This window comes from Leptodactylus fuscus, chromosome 8 (assembly GCF_031893055.1).
Source record: "Leptodactylus fuscus isolate aLepFus1 chromosome 8, aLepFus1.hap2, whole genome shotgun sequence".
Classification (NCBI taxonomy): Eukaryota; Metazoa; Chordata; class Amphibia; order Anura; family Leptodactylidae; genus Leptodactylus; species Leptodactylus fuscus.
In genome coordinates, this window is record NC_134272.1 from 17,930,730 (window position 1) to 17,942,417 (window position 11,688).

At 42.4% G+C, this 11,688-nt stretch overlaps 1 protein-coding gene across 1 annotated transcript; it reads left to right on the forward strand.

Annotated features, from left to right (window-relative positions):
- The first annotated feature begins 718 nt into the window (after positions 1–718).
- On the forward strand, positions 719–8,495 carry METRN (meteorin, glial cell differentiation regulator). Its single transcript, XM_075284758.1, has 4 exons — positions 719–1,000; positions 3,089–3,510; positions 5,896–5,955; positions 7,250–8,495. The coding sequence occupies exons 1-4, from the start codon at positions 909–911 to the stop codon at positions 7,564–7,566; spliced, it is 891 nt and encodes a 296-aa protein (XP_075140859.1). The 5' UTR covers positions 719–908; the 3' UTR covers positions 7,567–8,495.
- The last annotated feature ends 3,193 nt before the right edge of the window (positions 8,496–11,688 follow it).

The following is an 11,688-nucleotide window of genomic DNA, read 5'->3' on the forward strand; positions in this document are numbered from 1 at the left end:
GACATTGACCTCAAGTCTTCCAAAGCAATAAGCGAATATGGAGCCTCCACCTCGGCCTGCCGCAAAACACCAGACATTGATAGATAGATAGATAGATAGATAGATAGATAGATAGGAGATAGAGAGATAGATAGATAGATAGATAGATAGATAGATAGGAGATAGAGAGATAGATAGATAGATAGATAGAAGATAGATAGATAGATAGATAGATAGATAGATAGATAGGAGATAGAGAGATAGATAGAGAGATAGATAGATAGATAGATAGATAGATAGATAGATAGATAGATAGATAGATAATAGATAGACAGACATAGACAATCTATCTTTCTACGCATATAATAATTCCATCTAGTCATTATTAGAAGTTTTCTCTCCCCCCAGCTCAGGATCTCTCTAAACCTCCACAAGCTGTGTTATGGGAAATGTCAGCCCCTTAGAAGGAGAGTTGTGTGCCAGGACAGCGGGCATTCTCCAGACCCCTAAACCCACTTCAATCTTGCAGAACATCTGGAGAAGGATCCTTGTCTCCCCCCCATCCGTCTTTACTCTTTAATTGCATTGTTCTCTGGTTACCCATGTGAAGGGGGATGGGACCAAACTTCTCCACTCTTTGCCTTTCTTCCTATTGGCCACAAGTTTTGTATTGGCCCTGGCTGATTGGAGGGCTGGACATTCCTCGGCCCTCTTTGTCGCCCTCCCCCCTCCCTATGTCCTGTCCTAGGATTTCCCAGAGTAGAGTAGAGGTATTCTGGATATGAGGGGGGTCTCATCATCATCTCTAGGATCTTTCTGTTTCCATGGCTGGTGGACATTTAAAGGGACTGTTCAGGAGAGGGCCAGGTTCTAAGTGTGCGTAGCTCCAGCCATGCGCTTTGTGTAAAGACCCTGGACACGATCCGAAGATGCTCTTCCTGTACATCTGGACATTTCTTACAGGGATCCTTCATTCCGTCACCGCCAGCTCTCCAGAGAACCAGTGCAACTGGAGGGGAAGGTAAGACACCCACCGAAGCCACCATAGCTGGACCTAACGTCTATTGTCCATGTCCTGGACACTATGTGTCCATTGTAACCACCGGTGATCAATACGTAAATGATCAGATTGGCCATATTATCAATAGGTCAATGGATCTGCCATATATGTCGTGAGGTCATGGAGGTCCGAAAAAAATGGCAAAATGTTATGTCTCATAGTCGATATATTCTACTTGTTTGCTAAAATTTTTCATGTTTTTTTTAATAACTTTGCAATCCAATTTTGATCTATTGTTTTTTTATTGAAATGTTAAAAAATTGCCCGATATGTTTTATAAATAATTTTTTGTATTGGACGCCACCAAAGCAAAAACAGTCTCAAGTGTAACTGCAGTGACCATAGAGAGAGCAGCCATCTTCTACTTGTTTACTAAAATTTTCCAGTTTTGGGGGGGGGGGGGGGGGGGTTAAAATTTGCAGGTTTTTTTTATATATTATGTGTATGACGCCACCAAAGTGAAAACAGACTCTAATAAAGTTGGCGCAATCAAAATTTGAGCCCTTGATGGAATATTTTTGTTTCTCTTCTTGGTTACGATTGGTTGTGACGGAGATTCTTGTTGTATCGGGTGTAGGGTGTAAAGTGTTTTTCTCTTTCGGATTGACTTGTCGGTGGTGGCCACCTGATGACCTTCTGCGTTTCGGGCTGTGATAGATCATTCACGACAGGCGGCGCCTAGTGACCATTAACCCTTGCCAGTGTTGTTTTTAGCTCAGGGTTGATTGAGTGCTTCAGTTTAGTCGTGATTGCATGTTCCTGGGCCAGAAGTTAAGGTTGACAGTGTGGATGTATTTTTGGATGGTGTCCATGAAACGCGTCAGAAAATGATCAGCGGCTGTTATACTGTTTATAGATCCCACAGCGACCAGATTTGATAGTGTTACATCCAGAGAGGCGGAAGTCGTAGAGATGGAGAGTGGGGTCTGGGTCTTCACAGGAGTCCCTCACAGTAGCGGGTCTGATCACGCATTTTGGTCCTTTAAAGTCAGATGGGCCCAATACCATCTAGTCATCTTATATTATAAATTTATATGCTACTGAGTCCAGGGCTACAAAGACATCAACACAATCCTGAAACGTGTTCTGTTGTGTTCACACATTTTGAGTTGCGCTATCCTTGCTTGAGTTAGACCTTAGTGGCGACCATGGCGTGACGATCATGTGACTTAGGGTCTTATTTGAAGTCACATGACCCTCCTTATCTGCCCATAGATATTAATGAAAATATCACAGCCATGAGCGAGATATCTATTATTTGTAGTGTAGCGGCAACCCCTGTTGGTGGTCACCCGTTTTACAGTAGGATACGCCTGTTACAAAACGCGTGGGTTCATATGGCAATGCCCCCTTTTTACCAAATCCCCACCCCTTTGTGGGCATGCCACGCTAACTACATAGGATATAGTAGCGTTCTGCCAGGTCCAGGATGCTGTGAGGTTACCCCTTTTTTGCGGGAGCCCCCCGGATGTTTTGGAAGAGTTGGCAACTATGTACTATAGACCCTTACATTGTAAGTGGAACCAATAATAGGCTCTAGGGCCCTCTAATGGTATACAGTGCTCAAGGCCATACAAAAATATGTCTGATTGACTCCAAACTGACTGCGGGCCGACCCAGTGTAAGGAATTTACATGGGGGTTTGTGGCCCCTTTAATAGCAGGGTGTGAATAGCTGTTGAATTCCCCCCCTAGTTAATGTTGTCCCACAACTAACCACTTTCACCTTAGCACAACCCTAACATCTGTTGCGCTGTACCTTTAAGGCTGCGGCCAGCTGCTGCCTGTATGTCTGTCATTGAAGACTTTACCCAATTTCAGACCTAACAGCTCTACAGGGCCCGGGTTACAAGCTTGGGTCAATTGCTTTTCCCAACAGATCAGAGCACGGATTAGGAAGTAAAATTAACCTCTTAGTTCCCCAAGAAGGTATTACTATCTAGGTGGCGCCATTTTATTCGTTTATTTGCTTTCTTAGAATGCAACGGCGCCCCCTGGGAGCAATAAATCATGAATATTTAATGATCTTTTTTTGTCTTGGCCTTTGCAGTGGGCTGTCCCTGGAGCCAAAGTCTGTGGAACAAGTGTCATTATATTGTGCAGAGGGCACAGTGGAATGGTTGTATCCAACGGGAGCACTTCGCCTTAACCTCTCACCTCGCCTACCTTTGGCGTCTTCAGGGCCCCGGTCCAGCCGCTTTACAGCCTGCATCAAGCCAGCAGTTTCATTTCGGGGGGCTCAGTTATACCTGGAAAAGGAAGGAGAACTGGAACTGTTGATGTCTGAAGGAGAGCCGTCCATGCTTTCTAGGGTTCATTGCTTCACGTGGCTGCCACACCAGAAGGTGGCACTGTTCTTACAAGCCACTCCCCACCAGGACATTAGTAGACGTATATCAGCTTTCCGCTATGAACTTAGAGGGGATTGGGATGGACGGTTGGCACTACCGATCAGCGAGTTGAGCATGGAAGGTAAGATAGGTGGAATTAAGTGATATAAGATATTAAGGTCACAGAACAAAGATGCCTGGGGTGTACAAACCTCCCAACTTTCTCAAAGGACTGGAATAGGGATAAAATCTGTATTATCTCTTTGCTCCCCCACACAGTGGCCCAATACAGTATCCTGGTCAAGTTTAATGTCTCCATCTAGCTCCCTCAGTATCATGCCCTCCCCAATGGGCCCCTATAGTATAATGTCCACCTTAAAATGACACAGTGTTATGCCCACCTTAATATGGCCCCCACAGTTTAATGTCCTCTCTAATATGGCCCCCACAGTATTATTAATTCCCCCTTAACATGACCCACACAGTACATGTAATCCCCTCCTGGTGCCTCCACAGTATAATGCACCAAAGAAAAAAATCTAATAGTAATACCATTACCCCGTGATACCCCTATGATCTCTGTGGCCCACACCTCTGGAGCAACAGGTACAATGTAGTCATGTCACCACACTGCCCTGCCTGCTTCCAAACTCCAGAGACAGGAGCCAAATGGTGAAGCAGGGAGTGGAGAGCGCCATGTTTCCCCATTGTACTCACCTTATCTGTGTCCTCTTGACGCTGATGTGTTGAGAGGTCAAGTGGAAAAAATGGACGAGCCTCCAGGGGGACAGACAATGACCAGCGCTCACCCAAATAGATATTGAAGAGGGCTTTATTTAGCACGACACGTTCCGGGCCTTATCGCCCTTTCTCAAGTGCAAATCAATCCTGCCATGGTGGGCCAAAGATGTTGAGGGGTTGGGACATAACTCCCACCACCCTGGACAGCATGACAGCACCCGAAATCTGGAAGCGCCCCATTGACTACAGGTTGGTTGGGAGGTATGTGTACAGGACAATGATACACAGAAATTTGGGGTATAGTATAAAGATACACTGACACTTGGGGTGTAGTATAAAGATACACTCACACTCGGGGTATAGTATAATGACACGCTGACACTTGGGGCATAGTATAATGACACGCTGACACTTGGGGTATAGTATAAAGATACACTCACACTCGGGGTACAGCACAATGACACGCTGACACTTGGGCTATAGTATAATGACACACTGACACTTGGGCTATAGTATAAAGATACACTGATACTTGGGGTATGGTATAATGACACGCTGACACTTGGGGCATAGTATAATGACACGCTGACACTTGGGGTATAGTATAAAGATACACTCACACTCGGGGTATAGTATAATGACACGCTGACACTTGGGCTATAGTATAATGACACACTGACACTTGGGCTATAGTATAAAGATACACTGATACTTGGGGTATGGTATAATGACACGCTGACACTTGGGGCATAGTATAATGACACGCTGACACTTGGGGTATAGTATAAAGATACACTCACACTCGGGGTATAGTATAATGACACGCTGACACTTGGGCTATAGTATAATGACACACTGACACTTGGGCTATAGTATAAAGATACACTGATACTTGGGGTATGGTATAATGACACGCTAACACTCGGGGTATAGTATAATGATACGCTGACACTCGGTGTATACCGTAGTATAATGATACACTCACACTTGGGGTATAGTATAAAGATACACTGACACTTGGGGTACAGGATAATGACAAGTTGATATTTAGGAGACAGGACAATGACCTACAAACACTTGGGGTACACAATAACGACACGCTGACACTTGGGGTACATGACAATGGCAGACTGACACAACAATGGCACTGCTGGTTCAGGACCCCCGATGTTCCCATTATTCCACATGTATTAGAAGACACTCTGATTTCAGCTCCTGGGGACCGATTTCTCAACAACATTAGTGTTGCAAATTTACCATATCTTGAGTTTTTGAAGTCCAGGCCAGACCACAGTGGTCACCTCAGGGCCTGAGGGGGGTGAAAGAAATGTTTTGAAGTCTCCTCCCTTCCCCCATTCTTCCTTTCCCTCTCTAAACAACAGGGCAGTGTCCTGCTGGGCCTAAGGATATAACCATTAACCCCATTAATTAGGGAGATAAGACGCTGTGGACGGGGCCAGTTACCATGACAACTTGGATTTTCATCACTGAACCTTTCTCAGTTACAAACTGTGATAAAAACTTGAAAAACGCAGAATGTCACAACGAAAAAATCTTAAGAAGACATAAAAAATGAAAAATAAATTTATGTATGTATATTTTTTTATAAAAAAAAATTTACAATAAAAAAATCTAAAAATTCTACTACCTTACATATAGGGTATATCCGAATTCATCACTAAAGAAGCCTACAAATTACCAATCCAGGCAAATGGGGGATCTCAGGTTATTCTCGCTCAAATTTTGTCCTTTTTTTAATATTTCCTTCTGTTCTGTCCCCTATTAGGTGCCTGCCGGCCATGTAATGACACAGAAATCCTGATGGCAATGTGCACTAGTGACTTCGGTGAGTTCACAATTCTTTGACCTCATGGTCATTTCGAGGACAGATTTTTAGTATTAGTCCCATTACTTCTGGCAGATTCCCATCTTTCCATATATACTTGTTACGATACATATAGTCTGAGTCAAAAATGTGGAACCACCCTCAGATTACAAAATGCTGTTAAGATGTTCTGAAGGTGGTAGAGAGGGGGTTGTACGAATTATGGGTACACCCATTGGCCTTGTGTATAATGGTTATGATAGAATCAGTCTGATGTACTGATATTTTGGTGGCCCTTTTGATACGGTTGGGTACAACCTTCTAGCTCTATCAACTACCTAGAATTAGGACCTCAGATGTTTTTCGTAGTTGTTGAGGCCCATTTAATATGAGCTTTAACTTTGAGGCGTTTCTGTCAAGGCCCTCTGGCATGAGTTACAGTTTTTCTAGTCTTAACTCAGGGACTTGGCTTGACTCAGAGGAATGCAATAATGACCCAGTGAAGCGTTCAGTCCTTCCCCAACCCCCTATTGCCTATTTTTTTCATGTGTCCTCGCTACCTAAGCTTACTCTGCCCCCTGCTGCATCCCAATAAAGAGAAAGAAGAGACTGTCTGTGGGGAAGGGGTGTCTGGGGAGACCAAGTTTCCTTGGCGATGGCGCCTCAGGAAAAGACTTTGACTTCATCCTGGTGTAGGCCTCAAGCTCAGTCTGCTCAACGTAGGCAATGCCAAATATAACAACGTACAGACAAACAGTACCATAGTTTTTGACATTATGTCTTAACCCAAATCGTAGTAAGAAGGGATGTCTCCCCATATTAGTTTTTAAGACTTACCATAATTGAGCCGTAGGACTTACCATAATTGAGCCGTAGGACTTACCGTAATTGAGCCATAGGACTTATCATAATTGAGCCATGGGACTTACCATAATTGAGCCATAGCACTTACCATAATTGAGCCGTAGGACTTACCATAATTGAGCCATAGGATTTACCATAATTGAGCCATAGGACTTACCATAATTGAGCCGTAGGACTTACCATAATTGAGCCGTTGGGCTTACCGTAATTGAGCCGTTGGGCTTACCGTAATTGAGCCGTTGGACTTACCGTAATTGAGCTGTAGGACTTACCATAATTGAGCCGTAGGACTTACCATAATTGAGCCGTAGGACTTACCATAATTGAGCCATAGGACTTACCATAATTGAGCCATAGGACTTACCATAATTGAGCCGTAGGACTTACCATAATTGAGCCGTAGGACTTACCATAATTGCTGAGCTTATCCTTTGACTTCTTCTTCTCACAGTGGTTCGTGGCAATATAAAGTCAGTGGATAATAATAACGAACTACAAGAGTCTGTGATTGGGATCAGTGCCACCAGGGTCCACCGACAGAAATTCACATTGTTCCAGCCTAGAGGTCACTCATTGAGGTCCCATGGTGAAATAAGGACTCCTATCAGCTGTGGGGTCAAGCCAGGGCCCGGCAGCTTCCTTTTCATGGGTTGGGTACATTTTGGTGATGCTTGGTTGGGCTGTGCCCCTCGTTACAAAGACTTCAAGAGAGTTTACGAGTCGGCAACAAAGCTCCATACAAACCCATGTGAGATATCTCTGGATTGACGTCAGCATAATGACTAATGATCACCCTACGGATGCAAGGGAATCTCTAGTAGGAAAGAATCCAATGTGCCAAAATTGGAAGACCACTATCATTCTGGTATCTCGAGTCATCAGAACATTCAGAAGTTTACGGTACCACCAAATTGGCTTCATAGAACCTTCCAAATATCTACCTGTCAGGTCAATGATCTGGAAGAGCTCAGGTGCCAATTTGGATATTTTACCAAAAAGACTTTAAAAACAACCAGGACTCAGACCTGAAGTTCCCTGAAGAGTTTGGTAAATGACTATGACGTATGAAGTGCAAATTAGGTGGCGTCTTGACCGGAGTCATGGTTTGACTCATTTTCAGTGCTGTGAATTTAAAAGTAGGGGGGTGGTCGAGACCTTTAATGGAACCTTCACTAGGTCAAACTTTTTAGACCTCAACCCTCTAGAATTTGCACTCCTTGAAAAGACTTGCTTGAGAACTGAGCCAGTTCTTATACTCCCTTAATTTTTTTCGGGGATACTTATTACAAATTTTAGACATACAAACCGCCTCCAAGATGGTGGAATTGTATGTGTTCTCCAAGAAAAAATAAAAAACTTTTCTCTATGGCAGCTCGTGATGAACACTGAACACTATGAGTGCTCCACTCTCAGCACTCTCCAAATGAGACCAGTAAAAAGGGAAAAAAATAGCAGATTATGGAGCGTCGGCCACTGGCTGGTCATGCTTACAACACACAAGAGGTACTAGATCATTACTAGCGCTAAATCATACCACTATAACCTGGCGTTGTGGTGGTGGTAGAATTTTTTAAAATATATTTTATAGTTTACAAATCTCATCGTAGATTTGTTTCCATTTTAAACATGGTGTACATAGAAAAGAAGGGCCCCATAACAAGACCAAAACTGAGACCCCTGACCACCTGATGCTTCTACAGCCCCAGGATTGGCAAAAGAGGATCTAGCACTTGCTTGCCCTCATCACTGAAATGGTATGACCTGCTGGTCATTGCTGGACCCCATATAGGGTCTCAACCTTCATTGGTAAAAGTTTTGGGTCAACTTGGGTTCCCATGGTCTACAAGGCTTCCAGGGTCTGACCTTTACGCTATGTACGCCCGTCATCCTGTACAGATTCAATCCCTATAAATGCAGTTACCACATTTACTCCAGACGGGTCTCTCTTTTACCTTAGAGAGTAAAGTCTCAAAAAAACCCCACAATTTTTTATTCGATTTGTTTTTGCTTTATTTATTTTTTAATTTGAAACGTGCACTAAATATATGTATATATATATATTTTTTTTTTATAATACCAAAATTCGATGTTACATTATGTTCAATGGATCCAATACTTGCATTATTTTTTGAAAAAATTCATGCTGTCCTGTATGCATTTTACCAAAAAAGCTGGTTTATAGAAAATGTTTTATTTTTATCTCATTAGGAATGAATTAAAATATTTTTTTCACTTTTTTTGTGTGTTTGTGGGGGGGGGGGGATTGATATCATTTGAAAAAAGTGAAAAATTGTGCTGGTTTTCTCATCACCTCTTTATTGTAAAGCATATTGGATCCACAAAAAAATTTGTTTGTTTTTTTTTGGGGGGGGGGAGTTGTATTTTTTTGTGAAGGCTGAAAATTCTCTTTTTTAATGTACCATGAGTACCAACGCTATGGTAGCCACCACAACAACCAACAAAACTTGCAATCGGAAATATGAAATTTTTGTACTCAATTACGAAAAAATCCAATTCTCTAGATCTCTGCACCAATCACAGCATTAACCAGTTCCATTTTTTTTATTGATGTTAAGATTATCTGATTAAATTTAAATTTAAAAAACAAAATTGTAAATTTTTCAATTTTTTTTTGTGAATTTCAAAATTAAATGCATTTGGCAATCTAGAAAACAAAAGCCTTCACAAAGATAATGTAAATTTTTGGAATCTGCTGCAATGTAATAGCTGGATCACTGCCAGACTTGATCGCCTTCATAAACTTTGTACTGTCCACGAAAAACGATTTAAAGGGTCAATTGTGATGATGACAGGGTGAGGGGCCGATCTTGTTTTGTATCCTGAAAATGTATATAAGGCCTTGTAAATATGTTGTGATGTAAGTAACTTGTACAGTAAAATGTGACCCCTTTATTTGATGTTACTTTATATGTGTTTTTCTATATGTTTTTATATAAAAAAAAAAAAAAAATCAAAACAAGTTTTGGTCTTTTTTCTTTCGAATTAAAAAAATTAAATTAAATTCATTATTTCATCCAAAAAATTTGAATAATCTGGCACTTTCATCACTTATACTTGCACTACATCGTTTAATAGAGGAGGCTCTACTGATTCTGGCGCAGTTGGATTTTTTTCTCTAGCTTCTACCATTCCTGAGCAATCAGTGCTGGTAGTTTCAGTACTGAATAGGCTCTCTACTATCAGGTGGGCGGTCCTAGGCTGAAGCAAGTAGTCAGGGACCGCCCAGTTAGCTCCAGAATACTGAATACTGAGTACTGAAACTGACATCTCTGATTTCTCGGGAGTGGCAGGGACTAGAGAAAAAATTCCAACTGCGCCAGAATCAGTGGAGTGCCACAAATTGAAAGATACAAAACATGGAGGAGGTGGAATGTCCCCTTTAAGAACACAAAGTACAGTATATCTTGAATTATACGTTTTTTACATCTGGTCCGCTTATAACTTGTCATGATCTTAGCTTGCAGTCACAGAATACTGAAGTTGAAAACCTGCACAGACCCAATACTTCTCACAGCTGAGGGTTTGTTACAGTTGTATCCAGTCTAGACGTGCATATGGCCCTTTTCCCCTGCTCCCAGGGCTTTCTTGCATACTATTAGAGGCAAGTCAATGGGTTAAACACATTGCTGCCATCAGTGTGGCTGTACGAGGGGGAAGTGACTTTTTAATTACGATGTTATGCGCCAAATATTGTCCTTTTTCTCTAATCCCTTAATCTCATTATCCTGCCGTCATAACTCAAGCAGTACATCAAAAGCGAACTCCTGGTAAGAAGATTAAAGGGGGGGTCATATAGTTATTGTATCAACCAGGGCAGTCACATAATATACAGCAGAGAACTGAGAGAAGTCATATACACAATGCACAATATACCAAAATCAGCAAGGATTAGTGTCTGTTCACATTGTGCGTGCAGTGTATGTCGGGAGGACATATAATAACATATCCACTATACCATATGTAGCCAATCAGAGGCGTAAAGGACACTTTTTGGCCTCCGTCATATATATAGGCCAATGGATATAGATCAACATATGTGCTATGAACTTTTTTTGGCACTTACAGCAATCAGACACTGCAGTGTGAACATAGCCTTAGGGTCAACTCAGGTGTCTGTGTTTGGTTTAGGAGGATTCGGTCTGCATGTCAGGCGCACAGAGGTGAAGGTTAAGCCGCAGCAACAAAACCACTTACTTGACATACTTACATGTCGTCTCACCACTGAAATATTACATCACAGGCACAACAAACAAGATGGCAACATACACTCAGTGACGAAAAGAAATCTGTCCCTCAGAATTGGAGAAGCTTTTGTTGGCACCTCTGGTCTGGATACAAGATGAGATACGGTTGGACATGGAGGTATACAGGTTCTGTAGGTTATCCTGTGCCAGATTCAGCTTAAAATCAGTTTATTATAGTCTATGGGCTCTGTGGGTGTCCGCAGGTGACCACTGTTTTATGGTTCAGATCCCAAGGACGTGGAGCTTGGCGCAAGTAGTCGCTCATGCGCGATTGTGGGTTGGTGACGTCCTAGCTGGTCTTATATATGGATTGGTTATATGTCTGATGACTGATCAGGACTAGGAAGTGTAGTAATCTGGTGGAGACATTTCTGAGAAACCCTTGTATGTGTAGATGGACATTATCCTGCTGGTGCCAGTTGTCCACCCTCCCATGAAAGACAGCACATGTGGCAGGAAGTCCTGTACTACTAGGCGTGACCGACTGTCATATATCGATGGCTCCCCAGATCATCATACTAACTGGGGGTAGTATGTCGCTCCATAGCAAAGGTAAGATTGAGGGCATGAGGCTTCCATACTTCAACCCAGATCCTGGATTATCACTATAGATGTTACGGTTCCA